We start from the raw sequence: 19,649 nt of genomic DNA on the forward strand, positions 1-19,649 counted from the left end.
GGAACATTGGATTCAGCAAATCAGGCTTCATATGATGGTATTTCTTACGGAATGTACAGTTAGCAAAGACTTTTAGGAACTATAAATAGTGGAAACTTGTAGGCTCAAAGAGCAGATGCTTTACTGACAGGAAGCAGAAGCACTGTTGTTAGGAGCTATTAGAATAAAAAGGGAAAAGTCCTGTGGGGTCTTCCAAGCCCACAACTGGAGTAGGTGGACTGTGCTCATTAAACCCCCCAGAGGATGGGATTTTGCAACATTTTCTGCAGCTCGGGTCAATGAATGGCAATGCTTTGGGAGTTACTGGGATAGTTCTTGAATTAATTTGGGTAGTGTTTCTGGGTAAAACTATGGGTCCACTGAAAGCAGCAGCAGTTTCATTATTGATTTGGCTTCAGATAAGATCTCATCAAGCACACCAGGGGAGAAGGAGGAAAAGTTTAATTTCTTTTTCTTTTCATGAACTTTGGATACTCAAAGACTGCAAAATAACTCTACACAGGGATCTTTGGAGCCTGTAAACCTCAGTGAAAAACACGTTGCCTCTGCCTACATTGCATATGCAGCAAGTGAAGAAAGGAGTGGGAGCTTATAAGGTTTTGGTGGGTGCCTTCAAGCAATGCAGCAGCTGTGAACCAGAGGTTGGAGGTCATCAAGGGAGAGCTATGGCATGGAAATAACCTGAATCACCACCAGCCTGCTCCAGTTTGCTTCTATAAATCAAACATTTTCAGACATTCAGAACTATCTGTGTAAAAACAGACGCATCTTATGTGCCTCTCATAATGAAGATGAAGACCTTGTATCTAGCAATGATTGAAATATCTGTTGTGAAGCAATCATTCCCTGCTTTCAGCAAAAATATCTTTTTTATCTTATCCTAGAGCATTAATCCAATGCAAGGCTTTTATCAGTCCATGCATTTTATCAAAGTACCAACCAAGAACTTGAAAACCTAGGCAAGTGGATGAAAGGCGATGGGCTGTCACTGTACCAATCCTCACCAACAATCAATTGCCTTCAAACAAAAGGCTTCATTCCTGGTAACCTCTCCTTTGATTTTATTGTTGAACAACTTCTCTGCAGCCCCACCTTCCTTTCTGCCTCAGGTCCCAGTGGGGCCAGGCTGGGGCACTGGAAGCTCTCACAACTAGTCAATAGGCTTTGAGTTTTTCAGTTTAGATGAGATTTTGAGGCAGTAGAAAAAGACTAGTTAAAATCTACAGAGTATATACAAGCTACCTTTTCGTATAGGGATTAGGCAAATATAACTCACTTCTTAATACTTTCCATTTAGCTCTGAAAATGTCAGCCAAAGCTCAATTTCCCTTTGCCTTTCAACAGTTTTTAATGTTGAAATATATCTGTTTTATCCCAAAGAGTATTGTTTTCAAATGCACTGTATTCATAACATTCTTTAAATTAAAAATACTCCAGGTTGTATAACTGAATAATCTGGGGGAAAAAATCCTACAGAAAATTCTGTAGCACTGAACATTCCCACTGAAAACAGAGCTTCTCACACAGTCTGCATACAAAGGAGTTGATTTCCCACTGTCCTCAAACTGCTCAATATCAGATGCAAAATAAAAATAATGCCTCTGCTGAAGAACTTTTCGAATTTGGAGTCATTATTTTACATTTCCCTCCATCCTTTAAGCTGTCATCCAATATATAGCAAATGAATTAAAGAAAAGCCTCCCCATTTGTTTTGCTGCTTTTTTTCAGGCAGCAAACCAGCTGCCCATAGTGCAGTGGCAGGACCAAGTACCAAGCAGCAGGATCAGCTGGAGGTAGACTGGTGACAAATGGGATGCTCACCAAGCCCAGCCTTGCCATTATCAATCTGCCCTTCTGTCTAAAGGTGGGTGTCAAGCATGCGCCTTACGTAGCACCAAGGGACACAGGCAGTTTGAGGGAAAGGGTCAGGAAAAAATTCAGATGTGAGCCAGAATGATGGCTGAAGTACTTGGCCTATTCATCAAACAGAAATAGATACCATTTGTCTCCCCTCAGATTCTCCAGGAGTAATTCTTCACTCTTCTGCCTCCTTAGTCACTCAGGCCTATGAACAGTAATGATAAGCTGCTTTTCACAGCTGCTAAACGATTCTTCAGTAAACCAGGATCCTGATTAAAACTGAAACATGTCCTTGTTTTAACTGCTCATGAGCTAACAGCAGTGTTCTGGCAACACTTTCCAGTGTGCAGAAATATACAGAGCATATACTTGAAGCAACAACGCAAACAGTATTATTTAAGGTTAGTTCTGTGATGTGTCTGCCCTTTCCTACTCTTTTTGTGCAGCGTTCTTCTGCAGCTGTAGTACCCAGCTCCCAGGAATTGAATGAAAGATACAAGCCTAAGCTTACAGCTGCAACCATCACGCACACACTGCTGCATGGTCAATCCGGCCTCTCCCAGAAAATTACTTCTAAACCACTCGTTAGAGACAGCCAGGCCATTTCACTTCACTTTGGCTCTTGAAATGTCAGGGAATATTTATCCAAAGTGCTCAGAAGTCATTGCATTCTGCCCTAATAGTATCACATCGGTCATGGGCAGATGATTTCCAATTACACCCACTTCCATGATTAAATCATTCAGACTGAAGCACTGTTTCTAAATTACTCTCTTATATACCACATGTCCTTCCCTGTCGCATCCAGCCAAGAGCTGGCTCCCTCACACAGCAGTACAGGAACACCAGGAAAAGACAGCTGGGGCTGACCTGGTGGCAGCCTTGAAGCTGGTCTGTGGAATGTGCCTGATGTAGGTTTAAGGCAGTAACTGGAGAAGTGATGCCAGCACTGATTTTCCCCAGTAGTCTAAGAAAATGTAGATGCTTAGTTACCCCAAAGTCTTGTGATAGAAGCTTCTTATGCTAAAAAGGAGTGATGGGCAGCTGTTGCCCAGTATGGGCAATGAAAGTGAGGCTTTTTCTATATGTTGCGTAAACTTTGATAGAAAACTTTACCTATTATCACACAAAAGATCTAATTACTCAAAAATAAAGTTGGATGGATTTAAACATCACAGCAGCTTTGAGGCCTTAAGTTCAAGTCTCTTCTCTGAGGCAAATTTGTGTAGTTTTGTAATCTTTGCAGGTTAAAAAAAAATCTGTGAAGTACCCCATTTTGATCATTTTCTACCACTAAGATGCAGAAAGGACCAGATGGATTACCTCCTAAGCATTTGCTGTGACCCATATTCTGGGCTCTTACATGTGGAATTGTAGCAACTAGGGGTTTTATAAACATTATCTTGTCTCACTGCTGATTTACAAAACTGTCAGTTAGATTCTTGGTTCTAAAATACAAAAACAGAATTACAAGCAGAAATACATGGTAATTAAAATACTCCACATAATGAAAGCAGAGCCCAGGGAAGAGAGGATCTGGAGAGGCTCTGCTGCTTATAAATTTTTGCCTCACCCTGGAAAGGTTCTTGATGAACAGAGATGCAAAGATATCATGAGAACATTAAACCAACACTCTTGGAAAAGACCAAAAATAAAGCTACCAAGCTCCCTTCCCTTTACTACTTAATAAGCATCAGAACAATTCAGTGCATGCAAATGTATACAAGGTGCCATGAAGGGATGTAAAGTTCATCTTATTTTGGTGGTGATCTGTGCTATCATATACCATTGGTGTGAGTAATATGGCCATGTCTAGCTGACGTTTACACACATGGACCATGTGTGTATATGGACACACCCATGTGTATATGCCCACCTGGCAGTGATTATCACTTGTGAAAACAGCCACATTCTGTCCAACAAGTCAAAGGTCAGGCAGAATTTTTTTTTGTAAATGAAGGGAAATCCTGTTTTCAATAACCAGCAGCTTGACCTTTGCCAGGCATTAGTCTTGTCAGGAATCATTACCTAAAGGAGATTAAACCATGAGACCCTCTATGTACTGTGTGCATTGAGAGACTGGGGATTAAGCACAGATTCTTGCCAAGCGCCAAGGGAGACCACAGCAGCTGCCAGCAGGGTGGGAGCAGTGCGAGGCTGCATTCACCAGGCACCAGTTCTTCTAAAGAAGCACAGAGGGAAGGATGGGAAGCTCCTCCCTTCAGCTGCTTATAATATTCCTTCCCTTCTCTTTTCTTCCCCCCCCCCTCCATGTGGTTGTTTGCAGTAAGAGATCAAATCAACACCCTTGCCATCTTCAGGATGTCATTTGGACTGTGACAGCCCATTTGAAAGAGTGACCTGACTGGTTGTCTTAATATTGTGTCTTAGAAAAGTGGCAGTGAAAAGGCTGTAACACTCCTGTGGTCGAGTTGGAGCAGCTGGTTTATTGGCTTGTGCTGATTCTGGCACCCACACCTTCACAACAAGTCTTTGGCTTTTTAGCAGTCCTTCATGTGAGGAGAGAGCAAGCCTTCTTGCTCAGAGCTGATGAGTGTCCTTATGCTGTGTGGCACTGCTCCTTGTGAAAGTTTGACTGTATTTGAAGACACTTATCTTAATAGCAAGGAAAATTGAGCACGTGACAGTACTTGGTGACATCCAGACAGCCTTTCTTTCCTGCACGGTTCTACATACATGTTGTGCTTAATGGCATCATCTGTATCAGATCTGAAGGAATTACACACGTAAATATTTTAAATCATAGAACCATATAATTGTTAGAGTTGAAAGAGACTCTTACAGGCCATCTAGTCCAACTCCCCTGCAATGGACAGGGACACCCACAGCTCAGTCACATTGCTCAGAATTCTGTCCAGCCTGACCTTGATTGTCTCCAAGAATGGGGCCTCCACCACCTCTCTGGACAGCCTGTTCCAGTTCACTCTCAACTATAAAAAACTTCTTCATTATATCCAATCCAAATCTCCTCTCTTTTAGTTTGAAAACATTTCCCCTTGTCCTATCACAACACATCTTGTTAAAATAATTCTAAAATTACAGTTTTATTAGAAAAATACAGACTTGTAATCTGAACAGTCAGTACTGGAATCCTCATATCTATCAAGAAAAAAAAATTATCTGAAGCTACTTGAATGTTAATTTACTAGAAGATGAATCGGAAACATTGCATAGGCATCCAAAGGAGGAAACAGAAGGGACTGACTGTAACTGCTTTTTTTTTTTCTGTTACAAGAATGACTTTCACTTTTAGTAACTGTATAACATTTCATTATGTAACTATAATATGAAGAAAATAGGTAAAATATAATACTTTATGCCTTACTGAAGTGGGAAAGCTGCTCAAATTGTAGTAATGAAATAGATATTTAGCTTGCTAGTGTTTTTCCAGTGGCATTTTCTTAATGCAATGCTGTGCTGAGGGAATATGTGCTGTGGTTTTGCAGACATTCACATTATTCACAGCAGATATTGCGAAGCAAAAAAGTAGTTCCTGGTGGATGTGGGCAGGGGAAATCCTTCCTGCTTGCCAGCTTAACACCTACAGGCTTCTGGCACAACTTCATAATTGCTCCTCAGACATGAGGAAAAGAACAAATGTAAACCTGATCATAGCTAATATGAGGTTTCACAAAGCAGAACTGCTGAGCCAGCTTGTGTTGGTAGCTGTACTTTCGTAATTTTGAGTTGTCATCTGCTTACTAGATGAGTAATCAAGTCTGGGTATGCCTCAGCACATACCTGATGTCCTACATCTTCAGAGGGTGGTGGACTTTGAGGAGTAAGATTTGCTCTGTCCATAGGGCACAGTGGCACAGGGAGGGGTCTCTGGCCACGTAGAGGCTTGGTGACACCATAGCATGGCAGAGAAGCTTGTCAAAGCTTTGCTGTAAGGAATCTCAGACTAACCAGCTCCAAAGCTAATCGCATTTGAACAACCCCAAAACATGGGTCTAGAGACACAAGCAAGGCTTTCCTCAATCTTAATGCTGGTAATGGTTGTAAACATTTCTGTAGCTGTTCAGACTCAAGACTGGCTGAAGCAATGTAAAATTTAAGGTAAAAAGATGAAACGCTGCAAAATTAAAGATTCGTGTTTGCATTCAAGTGTAAATGGTTACTTGGAAATCTTCAATTTCATAGGCTCTAAATAAGGCATGGTTATTTCAGTGGGTCTTTACATCTGGCTATTGTGGCAATGTCACAGGAGTTATAGACTGGAAAGACTCTCCACAAACATGCTTTCCCAAGCCAAATTGTTCTTGTGCATCCAGGCTTGTATCTATGAATGTTTGGATGAAGCCCTGAAGGTTCACTCTGTCATCCCAACAGCCTGTCACATGATGTTATGATTTTATGATTCAGAATACTAATAAAGTCGGGACAACAGTATATTCTCCCGCCAAGGTTTTTTGTTTTTTGTTTTTTGTTTTTTGTTTTTTGTTTTTTGTTTTTTGTTTTTTCTGGTTTCCTACCACTTGTCCTCAAACACTGGAAAAACTTAAGTGTTCATGGGGTAAGGATCCATTCACAAAGATACAAATAGATGTGATGGGACCTTATCTTACTAACAACATACGGAGTATTTCTCTGCAAACTAAGACCACGCGTTCATGCCTGCCTGTAGCCTCAGCCTAAAGAGGCCACTGCTGCAGCAGCCATAAGCCCCAAGCTCTATTTTGGCAATACTCTGCTGCAAGCAGGACATCTGCTTTCTAAACAGTCCACGGTAACCAAACAAACAAGTTGTCAAGTCGTGTGGCTTTCAGATGCTGCAAGATAGAATGGATGGAGTCAGGAAGTCTCTTACAGCCTTACTGCTGACAAATACCCACCTGTAGGGTCACACCCTGGGCTGCAATCCCAGCAGTTGGGATGTCAATTCTTCCTCACCTGAAGCTCACTTACCTCAAACACCTGGAAAACAGGCTGGAAAATACAGCTCTTCTGACTGCAGTGGACACACCAAGGTGATACGTGCTTCAGGTGAGCTGAGTGGGAACGGGTGCAATACCACAACTGAGGAACTGGCAAATGCAACAGTGTTGTCTCCTTGCAGAGATGCTGACTGACCAAAAGCTGTTCAGGAGCTGGTCTGCTGCCACAAGTCATCCATCAGGCTTTCCTCCCCCTTCTCAGATTTCCCTTCAGGCTTTCTGGCAGAAATGAAATTGGAAGGAAACATCCTGGAATTCATGTAGCAACATAGTTACATGTCATCCATATAATACGTACACAGTATAAACACAGTCATAATTCATTTCTGTGAAGAATACTCACTGTGTATGTCATGGGAACATGCAGGTGCTGTGTTATGGGATACCAATAGACCTGAATGTTTTCTCTGGCTTTAAGAACCAAATTAACTTTGTTACCAGATATCGATGCTAAAAAAAAAAAAAAAAGAATGCGACATGTATTTGATCCATTCTCATTTCTGTTAGTACTCTGCTCTGTGAACAAAAGTTCTTACAGTCTCTACACATGTGTACTGAAGCTCTGTATGCTTGCCTATTGCTAACTTTTCCTACCAGCATCATAGTTGAAGGGTGTACAGAATAGCTTGCCTGGGAAGGACCTGGAGCTCTCCTGCTCTGATTCCAGTGCAAATGGGGTTGACTTGGAGAGGTTCTTCAGGGCCTTGTCCAGCCAAGCCTATGCTGGCAGGCAGTGGTCTGGCTCTTCCCAACAGTTGCTCAAAGGTTTCAAGTCAAAAGGTTTACTTGGGAAGTAAATATTTAAAGCTTTACATAAAAAACTGCATGCACACATACATATTCCCTCACACATGCTTGTGTATATGTAACACAAGAGCATGGAGCAGGGAACCATTACTATAACCACACTTGGGAAATATTTGCATTTAACTTACTTTACCTAAACAGTCGGTCTTTAAACTCAGGGTGAACAAGCAAGTACAGTGCAGCCATCCTGCTCTTGAGACAAATGCTTGAAGGGGCTTCCAGTGTTTTCATTTCCTTTCAAGCAGGGGGCCTAGCTTGGCTTTCAAATTTATCTTTATATTCCTTATGTTGGAGAAAGTTCTTTGCTGAAACACTGTAGAGAAGCTGAAAAGCCTCTTTGAAACCTAGCTATGAGATATGTTAAAACCTGCTACTAGTCCAAATGACTTTGTCTTAGTATTTAGCAAACAGGAGCAATGTCCAGTACATGCTTGAAATGCTTGATTTCTTTCCACCTCCTCCTCTTGCTTCCCCATTTTATTTCTTCCTGTTCCTAGGTTGCTTGCTGCTGTGTTATGATCCAATCAAGTTAACACCTACCGTTCCTGAAACTTTTGCATTTCTTGTATTTCAAACCCACCCCAAGAAGCTCTTGGGTGCACATTCCTGTACCAGATATTTCTTCACACAAATCCAGTTTCCAGCTGAGAAGTGGAAAGTGTCCAGCTGATCCTTGCGTCTGATCCAGTCTTTCACACCAAGGACCAAAGGCAATAGCTAGATATTTTGAGACCAGGACAGGATGTTAATCTGGTGTGTCCTTTCCTCTGAACACAAACTAACTTCAAAAGGGCCGCAACGAGAGAGAAGATGGGGTGGGTAGGCCCTCCGTGCACAGTCCCTAGTGGCCACAGCCACAGAGCCTTCCTGGCTTCCAGAGACAGCTCCTGCCAACAGCACAGAGGGAGGCCCCACGCCTTGCTCACTCCTGGCACTCAACCACCATGATACTGAGCTCCCTCCTGCTATGATTGTGTTCAGCTGGAGACAGGGACGTGGCAAGACTTGGTAGCTTAGCAGAGAAGAGCAGATCACTATTTAAATAGATTGGATGGTGGATAAAAAAAGAACAATATAAAATAATAGAAGTACTACATTGTTGAATTCAGATTTAAGACAGGAGCCACTTCTGCAAATTGAACATCAGCATATACATGCACTTTATTTTGATGTTTACATTAACTGAAAATCCAGAGTTTTGGATTTTAACTATGGACCAAGAAATCTGCTGTAAGTGGTGTATTTCAATGTCACCATTTTCTGCAGCAGCAACAGCAAACTATTCAGACGTTACAAAAATCAGACCCAACAGTAAACAACCAGGTGTTTTTAAACACTTTTAGCACCTTTAACACCATTAGCAAATGCAGGACTCACAACAAGAAGCCTCGCAAAACTGCAGAACTGCTCAAAATCAGTGCAAAGCAGGAGCCTCATATCTGCAGGCCCAGCTGTGCAGCAACAAGCAGTGCACCAAGAAGTACCACTCACCTTGAAAAGATCTCATTTTAAGCCCTTCTTGATGAAGGCATTTGGCCCCAGCAGTTGGGTGGCCCAGGGGAAGGCACAGTGGATGGCCAATAGCTGTCTCTGTGAATTCCAATACAGAACCTACAGGCCAGTGTGAATTAATCCTAACAAATCTTCTGCTAAAATATAAATGAAGAGCCAAAAATGGAACAGCTCAAGGGATTTTGCAGATAGTTAACTAGGTGGGGGCAAAAGGCTAGGACAAAAAAAAAAAGGAGCCATTGAAGCTTTCCTTCAATTATTGAAGCTATCAAAACAGCATAACAAATCCTGCACACGTGACAGTAGAAAAATTGCAGGATGTTTGTTAACGAATAGAGCTGGAATGGTGTTTCAGGGAGAGACTGACGGGTCAGAAAAGCAGTCCCAGCACGAACGGCCTGATGTGACAGTGTGGAGGCTGCAATAGAGCAAGTGTGTGGGTATTGAGCAACAGCTTGAAATCAGTGGCTTACACAACCTGTCCCCCAGACACCCATTGTTCATGTCCCACACTGCAGTCCCACACACCAGTGGGGAAACCACAGCAAACCCAGGGAAGGCACAGTTAGGGTTTTCTGAATTTTGCTGGCCAAGACAGAGGGAAAACCTCATATGTCTTTTAATAACTATAGGAAATAGAGAAAAACTATGTCTGGAAACCTCTCTTATATTCTTCCAAAAGTCTGTGGAGTTTTTCTATATTCCTCTCGATGTGCACAGGACTGCATTACAAGATATATACAAATAATGGGGTTGTATTCTGGGGCATAATTTAATAGAAAACACCAGAACTCTCTCTCCAGAGGAGCTGTGAAATCCTTATGTGAATCTTGCCTTCTACTTAGCACGTTTGTCCTGCCTCAATGTAATTAAAGCATCCACAGTTTAGGACATTATGAGCTCTATCATCTAATCAGGCTAAAGGATCAGGCAGCTTTATTCTTCATGTTGAAGTTTATCATCACAGTGATCCCCTGGCACTGGGAGACGGTACTATGAATAGGTTCTGAAATGCAGTCAGCAGACATTTCCGTGCTACTCCAGGGAAGGCACAGATAATTACTTTAATTACCCCCAGTTTGTTCTTCTGTCCATAATTATAGTTTGGGGTTTATAAATAACGAAGAATGATTTTAAAAACCAAAACAGGACCCTCAATTACCTCAGGAACTGTGCTGCAACTCTGTCTCCAAATGTAGCTGTGAAAAAGGGAACCAAAACTACATTGTATAAGCCCATACTACACAGATGTGCGTAAGCAGAGCAAAGCAACAGGATGGAAAATGTCACCAGGAAAATACATTCTCTCATCATTATTTTGCTGCTTTTTACCTAAAAAAAAAAAAACAATGTCCCATTATCTTGATTAGACCTATTGTCCTGTTGCATTTTTTGTTATTGAGGGAACCAACAGTGAGAGTCAGTGAGAGTTTCCTGAGGAGCAGCAGCCTGAAAAGTTAAATGCAGTATCCAATGCTTAAGGCACATTTTGCTGCAGATTTGAGAGACTGGAGGTAAGCTAAAGCACAAAGCTGAGGATTTAAGTTGCCTGAATACCTATGTGAAATACAAAATGCACTCTAGCTTTACAAGGTGGTTAAAAACTGCACAACAAAGTTCTTTCCTGTTGCATCCTCACTTGATGACCATTCATTCCTCTCTTGTTCCTGGGCCTTGAATGCCACAAGCAACAGTGCTGGTCGGAAGCCAGCACAGCAGGAGGCTTCATTAGACATGAAGAGAAGCAAAACAGGGCTTCAGGCAGAGCAATGCCCTCCCTGAACAACCAGCATTCACAACCGGCTTCCCCACAACAAGCACATCACCAGCTGGACAGCCTCAGAGATACGCAGAGACCTATGGATGCGAGACAGTGATGGCTGAAGTGTTTCAAAAGATCTTTGCCCATCAAGGAAACAAATTATATATTAAAAACCCTTCACAGAATACATGCTCTGTTCTTTCTCCACTTAGTATCTTCCTCGCTTGAAGCTTGGCTTTTGCCCAAATGAATCCAGAGCAACACTTGATGATAACTCAAAAATGCAAAGTTAATCTGTGTGCAGCTTCTGCTCCTGAATGCCAGGAGCCAAAGTGTATTTTTCTGGGAGGAACAGACTCAGTCACAGAGAATAATCATGTTTGCGTAAGTTTTTAGATAGCCAAATACTTCTGTTAACTGCTTTGAGAAAAGTTGAAAACTCCAAAGAGAAAAATTCCACTTTCTCGATGTCATTTTATTCAGCACCAAATACAAGACCCAGCAGAGAGCTTTCTGCATTACAGAGAGAAACATTTAGCCTGCCTTTTTTCTTAAAAATAAACAAACAAAAACAACCTTACAGTTATATTTCATCCTAAAAACTAGTTTGAAGAAAGAATAAACTTTTGCTCTGTGGTTTATTTTGACATTCTTCCAGAGACACATAACAGGAATATTTCAAATTCACTTTTGTCTCTTATTTGCAGGAAATAGGGGAGTTGCAGTTCTTAATGTCCAGACTTCTGAAATGAGAAAGACAATGAAGTTGTAAGTTGAAACAAGAAGCCTTCAAAGAAGAAAAGAAATGGAAATAGAGTCTTAAATGTACTTGCAGCATTTTAGCAAAATTGGATATTTTTGCCTTAATCATAATAAACAGGAACGCTTATTTATGTCACACGCACCTTCCGTTTATGATCTCTATATCCCTGCTGGGAGGAAAACAGAGATCTGAGCTCCATTCCCATCTGATGTGGACTTCAAGCTCTACATTATAACAGTAACTGCTGCTAACTGACACCCTGAAGTGCAGTACTGCAGAACAACAATAAAGCAACTCTGTTTATTGGTTTCATTGAATTGCTCTTATGGACACAAAGAAAAAGCGTTCAAATGACTCCTATCCACATCTGGATGAATTAAGATGAAAACATTCAACATATATTTCCCGATTTCATGATACCAGTGTTGGTGCCCCCCCTCAAGCTTTATGACCACGCAGATGCTGGCAGACAGAGCTCTGAGGCTGGAATTCTGTATCACAATCATGCTGATGCTCTGACAATTTGAAGAGGAGACAAGCGCAGAAACATTTCTGCACCTATGGGCAGCCACAGCCTTACTAAGTCAGTGCCAACAGAGGAAAACTGCTGCCTTCCTCATCAACAGAGGCACAGTAGGAGAGGCACCTGCTGCTGCTGACTGCATCAGAGGGAACTTAAGAGCTCACAAGGGTCTTAGCTGTGACTGGACTGTGATTTTGCAGAGAGAGCCAGGTTCATAAATTCCCCTCTTTGTGCAAATAATATATATATATATGATATTTTTTTAATAGTTTTCCTCCTGGCAGACTTGCCTCCATCTAAGTAATTTGTATTCTGACTGGAGCTATCTACAGATGGCTCTCAAGGAAACAATTTCGATTTTTCACTTAGCATAAGCCAGGCAGTATAGGATAAATAGGGCAATGGCCAGGGACAAAGGACTGCCCAGATTCTTTCAGGTTCATTCCAGATATTCAAATATTTCTTTAAAAAAAAAAGAAAATAGAGCAGGTTTCTCCTATGTATCATATATGTATTTGCTAACTGTCAACAGAAAAACACTGAGCCGTCTTTTTTGACAAAGGTCTTGCTCATTTGACTTTATAGAAGAGTATATTCATGACTGGTATTTTGCAACTTTTTTGGGTGACAAGTGTCATCTGTTTCTATGACACTGTGAAGAGGTGGAGAAAAATCAGAGGGGCTGATGATATTCAGTGTGGCAGTGCAAGGAGAGCAGCATGCCATCACCTGACAGCAGGAATGTTTATCTGTAACTCTTTCACAAGTCCCTTGAAGGTAAACTTTGCAGAGGAGGATGCAAACAGCACACTAACACAACTGCTCTCAGGAATTTATAGAGAAACATCTGTAGCTCTAACACTAATCTCTAAATACATTTCAGTTGCCACATCTTAAAGATTTAAATAATTTCTAATGGGTTGGTACTGTATCTTATTACAAAAAATTTTACATTGTATGCTAAAACCCCAAGAAAAGAATTCAAATTGAGTGGAAGAAAAAAAATCCCTCAATCTGACACTGCAGAAACAAATTATTGGATCCTCTGAAGCGTAATATCAGCTACAACGTGCGTTCACTTCTGTGAAATTCTGAAAGCAAAGAACAATACTAGGATCCTCTAAAGAAAACTGGAAGTAAAGATATCTGAGAACGTACTTTCTCTCTTTCTTCAAAATAACAGATGTACAAGTCTAGCACGTAAACTGGATAAATGTTATAATTAATGAATAGAGCCTGCCCTGTATCGTGCTCCCTGGGTATTACGATATTCTCAGTGCAGGACATTTATTCATATAAAACAGGAATGTAGGTGAACATGTGCCTATTTTTTCTTTAGAAGGCTTAAACTTACTGAATTGTCCCTCTATCTATCTGATGCCGCCAACACTTCTGTAACAAAATCAAAATTATTTATTTGCAGTTGAAACTACAGCATTTTTTTGCCTATCTAGTTTTTGTGACTTGGTTAGCACTTCTTTTTACAGTTAGGAAACCATCATTTCTGATTAAGAAGCCATGGCTAACATTTTCATTTCATGCACTACTTCACATGAAAGACATTCACAAAATGGAGTATTTAATCATTTAATCTGCTTAATTATGATCACTTTCCACGACACACCAATCCATGGAGTGGATGGATTTGTGGAAGACTATGCAGTAACCACACGATTAAGCAAGCTATGTGAATCTGCACATAGATTTTACATTAGGATGCTATAGTCATTTTAGATGACTCAGAGGTAATGAATGACACGACTGACACGTGATAAATCAATATGTATGTAAGAAGCCATTAGGCATGTAATGCACATCAGTAACAAAAATGAGATACATGTCAAGAAGCAGTAAGTGTAATACTAGCCAGCAACAGAACAGTCAGGGACAGTTTGCGTGCACGTAAGCACTGCTCACTACCAGCATGTCAGGTAGTAATTACTTGTCTGTCCTGTCTAACTTTCAAGCTAATTGGTTTTTACTTGTCTTGACTGGTACACATGAAATGGTAGAATCTGCTCTCAGCAGATGTTATGTGAATGCTGAGGATCAAGTATGGACAAACTAATGGTTAATTTGATCTGAGCAGCGTTCTCCCTGGGCTGTGCAAACCTCTCCCCTCCTCCAAACAACAGCCAAAAACAGAAAATGAAAGCTGTCTCAAATTAGAGTAAACAAGGATTGCTTGAATACCTGGGCACATTCGCCTCAAGCCTTCAGCTGACCTGAGGTGCCACCACAGCCCTAAGAGCTCAATTACAAGACAGTACTGTCATTCTGTGAAAAAGGAATTTTTTACTCTCCAGACTGATTTACTGGGGTAAGAGAGAGAAGTAATAGGAGTGTCCCATCGCAAGGTGTTTTGCCTCAGTTAGGTTTTCATCCTCTCTTACTACATTCAGCATGGTGCAAGGTTAAAATGAAGTAGCATTAAATATTTTAGCAGTTTGGATTTTCAAGTGAGGAACACATGCTACACACAGTTAAAAAGGAACACCAAGAGAATTAAGTACTTAGAGAAGGGTGGAGATTGTGGGGAAACAGCAGCTTTCAAGGAAAAGGAGTGAAGCCAGCATGAAAAATGCAAAGCCTGAGGACAGATCAGCATTCTTGACAAGCTTTTTATCATTTGAGAAGATGACAGCAATCAGGAAGAAAAGTGAAAAAGAAAACAAAACAAAGCTCATGATAAAGCAGAAAAACATCTCCCCAGGTAATGACAGAAACACACTGCCACATGAAAGTAGTATCAAAGATGAATCAGATGTTTCTTTTTAGGTGACTAACAGGACACAAATTCTTCAGACAGACTTTTTCCATAGCCAAGAGTGGTATAATTCCCTCTCACTCCAAACTGACAGAGACAGGAAATCCAAGGGCATTATCAATGTACACCACCAAAATACATCAGAACAAATGCTAGCAACCACTCAGCAAATGAGAAGGCACATTATGAAACATTTTCTCAAACCCATGTGTGAAGTCCTCTGTGAAACTATGGCCTAGAAAAACTCCTAATAATGTATTATATACGTATATATAGATAGATAGATAGATAGATAGATAGATAGATATAGATATATATGTACCAGAGACAAACATCCTCCCCCCAGTAGGAAATTTTCCTATTAGGGAAATAGGAATATTCCTCCCGGAATAGGAAAATAATGGCTGCTGACCAACCTGAATTTGGACCTCAGCATCAGAACAATCCCTTCACTTCCTCTGTGATGGGGTCAAGATCAATGTCATAGAAGCATGGTCTTGTGGGCAGTCCTGGCATAGTGCTCATCTGTAGAAACAAAGAAATTAAGTTACAATCCTGTATCTGCACAGAGGTAGATCGCACTACCCACGTAAAACTCAGATTAAATGTGTAAACAAGTGAGATTGTTCACTGTGAATTCAACTACAGATGCGAACTTCACATTGCTTGTTTTGATTTAAAATGCCAAACTCTGTACTTCTTCAACTCATTTTTAATTATATGCTTTTAAAACACATGAAAGAGAAAATAAAAGCCACAAAACGGAGGCTAGTATATTAAAGTAAGCATAAGACTAAACTCTTTAAAGTCTTTAAGACTTTAAAAAACTCTTTAAGAAAATGAAGACGACGCACTAGGACTTCTTTGTTTCTCAGCATATTTGTCTGGAACACACATCAACTTATATATAGTAGGAAATTAATACAGCACAGAGCAAGGATGTAACTGCTTGAATTCACCTGGTTATGCAAATGTGCTGAGCTGCAGACCTTTCCAGAATACAGAAGCAGAATTAATTGCAACACTTTCATGACCAATTACTTAATGTGAGGAACAAATTAAAATAGTTCAACTAAACATACATAGCTTGTAGTTGAATGCTAATTTAGTAGTTAGAATCAGTAGATATGAAGCTAAAGCAACCCAATTATCTCAAACTATATATAATTAAGATCCTGATCTGGCATGAAATACCAGCATCTCTGTATTTTTAAACGTGAATAATCTCGTGGCCTTAAATTACACAATTAAATAAAACCCTGCTCACGCTACTTATATAATTATCTACAATTGGTGTTTTAGCAGCAATTAAAGACACAGGAGTGACACAGAAATCCTGAGGTGCAGACCCACCACAGCTTATACCACCTGAGACCAGAGGTACCCCTGCTTCCCACCTTAGCACTCCTACCTTCTCCTTAAGAAGAAGATGTCTGAGTGTTGGTTCAGCAAAATTATCCTATTTGTTAATCCTCTTCATCTTCTGTTTCAGCCCCTTTAGTCAAGAGAGGCCTCTATGGCTCCAGTGCCTGCACTGGCACAAGTTAAAGGACAAAACTGTGGGCAGTATCAAGGCAGGACTAGTCTGGATCAATCTGAGCCACCATGCTTCCTACTGTGCTTCTTCCTTAGATGATAGTTAGATACATGGAATATCTCACCGTGCTTCCACTAATTCAAGGCATTCTAAAAATACATTTGGGCTTAAGAACTCCATAAACCCATTCAGTATCTTAACCTCAAAGGTAGAGGATGGCCATACTATATTAGGCCCTTCATTAATACCAAAAGAGATGAAAGACATTGTAATCTTTGGAAACAAGCCTGAAGTTCAGCATTAGCTCCTCTGTTTGCTAGCTAAGAACCGTTATGCATTAAAGCTTCTTTAACAGACTCTAGATTCTGAAGACCAACATAGGGACTTACACTGGGGTAAGTCAGTGGACCAAAATTGAAGTTGTTGGTTAATTTGGCCCCAGGATGTAACTTTCCACTGTGGCTGTACAGGAACAAATCACACTGGCTGAATACTGATACCACTCTTGACACAATAACCTACTGACAGGGACAAACTGAGGTATGTTCTCATGACATGAGCTAAAACCCACTGGAAGGAGGAGGCTTCACCCTTGGGATGATCCATCCTTGGAGCTGGCTCTGACAGTTGTCTTACTGCAAAGCAACCTCATTCAGCACATCAAGCTGATGAAAATACTCCCATTCTTCTGGCCAGAGTTGGTCAGCTGATGAAACAAACCTGCTTGCTACATGACCTGATCACTAGTAGACCGCTGGCCCAGGCAGGCAGCAGCAGGACAGTGATGAAGCCCCACCTCATAGCAAAGGGAACATGGCTAAGATGGCCAGCCAGCCAGCTCCCTACAACAGTTCTCACCAGTTCTCCCAGCAGTGTTTTTCCTGGATAGAGGCAAGCTGAAATAGGCTAATAGGCCTCAAATGAGGGAAAACAAATGATGGCTATCTCATTTGCTCCAGAGAGCTGTATTTACAGTCCCTTCTTTGGCTGGCGATGTATTCGTGTATAAGCCAACTGCTTCTGCTGCACATTCAGTGATTCAGTTCATGTCTCCTACAGATTTCAGCTTCGTTCTGAATGCTAAGTGTAGCATTTCCACCATGGGAACACAAGTACAAACATCTCTGTGTGCTGCCCTGCTCACCCCTTAACCCTGCTTTCTCCAGGGAAATGTCCTGCCATTCTCAGAGCTTAACTTCACCTTTGGGAAGGAGGAAAGTAGTACCACCACAGCCATTGTCCTACTTGAAATCTGAGGAGAAACAATACAACCTGCTCTTCTTTTGGACTCAGTACGTTTCCTCTGTTTTTAAATATAGCCCTTCCTGAGCTTTTGTTATTGCACACAGTAGGATTAAAAGAAAAAACTGTCTGTTTGCATTCACTTAAAACCATTCCACAGATTGTAGGATATCATTTTATTGGCTGACATTGTCTTGGCATCTTGGTTAAGTACTAAAACACCTTGTCACTATTGTTTATCTGTTGACCACACCAATTGGACTACTACATTATTCAGGTTTCTGAATTATTTTCTGTCTCAGACTCAGTCCAATTTCTGAACTAACCCTTAACAAGAAACTGCTTTAAAGAGTTATATTTTCTTGGGATGGGAATGAGTACACTGCAAAAGACAACTTTCTAGTTACTCTGCGTAGGGCAGTTCTACATCTACACCTACATTTGGAAGTGAACTCCCACATTCCATGTTCCTTTGTTTTTATTTTTATTCTTAAATTATTATTTTCAAAAATAAATCTACAAGCTTGGCCAGTCTTCATTTCAATTTCCCTGCACAATAAAAACAGGAATAAGTTAATGGAGTTTTTCCTTATTATTGTGTACAAAAAAAATCTTACATATATGCTTGCTGCTTTTTTTTTTTCCCCATGAAAAGTCAGAGTGGAGTTACACTACTGTAGAACTGCATACATTGAAAGTATTGCATCTATAAAATGTGAATATCAAAACAGTTTATTACCAGATCAGGGAGTACAACTGTTCTCATATTGAAAGTTTAAGTCAACAAATGGGAGCGAGTTCATCTGAATTAGAATTACTGCTGCATGAAATGAAGCACAAGGCAAAAAAACAGAGCAGAAACATTCTGGGACAAATGCCTATGTGAACTGTAGGGTAAAAATAAAACACGTCCTGTGATATTCCCCATTGTCCAGACTTTCAAACAGGCAAAGCAATGCCGATTTATGATTATGTCTCTCCACTCTCATTATCTGGACAGAGAGGGAACACGCAGCAGAATCTATCCCTTTTTCATTAGTTCAAGGTCAACAGCAAGAGATGGCTGGCTGACTGAGAATATTACTACCACTTTTTTCCTCACCAGCACTCCATTTCTTTCTGCAGCCAAAAAAGCAAGGAAGCAAAAAAGTCTCAGTAGACTGCAAAGCTGAATGAGGCTTCATCTGGCTGGCTTTCCACATGGGTGCAGACTCAAATCAATTCTCTTGCTCTGCTCTGCCTTCCACAGTGCTGAAGGAAGGCATCAATGTGCTATGCTATTTCACAGGCCAGCCTTAACCTCAGCATGTATCATGACCCAGAAGCATCCATTCCTCTCCCTACCCTAAGTGACTACAGTCTCAGTTTTGTGCATAGGGATGCCAAACTGCACCTGAAGCATGTATTGTACCTGCACAACATCCAGCAGAGTGCTTCTGCACCTCTAAAATTTCCTGAGAACTACACAGACTAAAATTACTTCATTCTTAAATCCGGCAAGAATGAGAAAGAACAGTAGAAGAGAAAACATGCCAAAAACATAGCTCACTTTGGTAATTAGCAACTATGTACAGCACAAAACAAAACAAAAAAAACCACAACAACCAAAACAGAAATGTACAGCCACACAATATCTTGCTGGGCATCCCATACAATGTATAACTTCTATGCTCTGTGTTGAGATCAGCACAAATCTCCATTCTAATATAATGCTGTCTTGGTTATAGTTTGATAGCTACTCAACATCATACAGTGAGGCTGTAAAGAAAAACAGGATAAGAAGTAGTGAACAAGACCACATTATCCTGAGCATACCACAAACTCAATGTAGGTAGCCAAAATAATCAAAACTCAATTTGACCAAAACTGTTGTTATTACACTTCCCTTGGGAGAAGGAATATATGAGGCATAAACTTT

The 19,649-nt window shown here is 40.7% G+C and overlaps 1 protein-coding gene across 1 annotated transcript in view; it reads right to left on the reverse strand.

The window, feature by feature from the left end:
• Window positions 1-8,495: 8,495 nt before the first annotated feature.
• MTHFD1L (methylenetetrahydrofolate dehydrogenase (NADP+ dependent) 1 like) overlaps window positions 8,496-19,649 on the reverse strand; it is a 140,368-nt gene continuing 129,214 nt past the window's right edge. The window contains exons 27-28 of the mRNA XM_048936153.1: window positions 15,369-15,477; window positions 8,496-11,642 (exon numbers count right to left, since the gene is read on the reverse strand). Coding sequence (XP_048792110.1) covers window positions 15,388-15,477 — 90 coding nt within the window. The 3' untranslated portion in view covers window positions 8,496-11,642; window positions 15,369-15,387. The remainder of the gene's footprint in view (window positions 11,643-15,368; window positions 15,478-19,649) is intronic.

This window comes from Lagopus muta, chromosome 2 (genome assembly GCF_023343835.1).
Source record: "Lagopus muta isolate bLagMut1 chromosome 2, bLagMut1 primary, whole genome shotgun sequence".
In the NCBI taxonomy this organism is placed as follows: Eukaryota; Metazoa; Chordata; class Aves; order Galliformes; family Phasianidae; genus Lagopus; species Lagopus muta.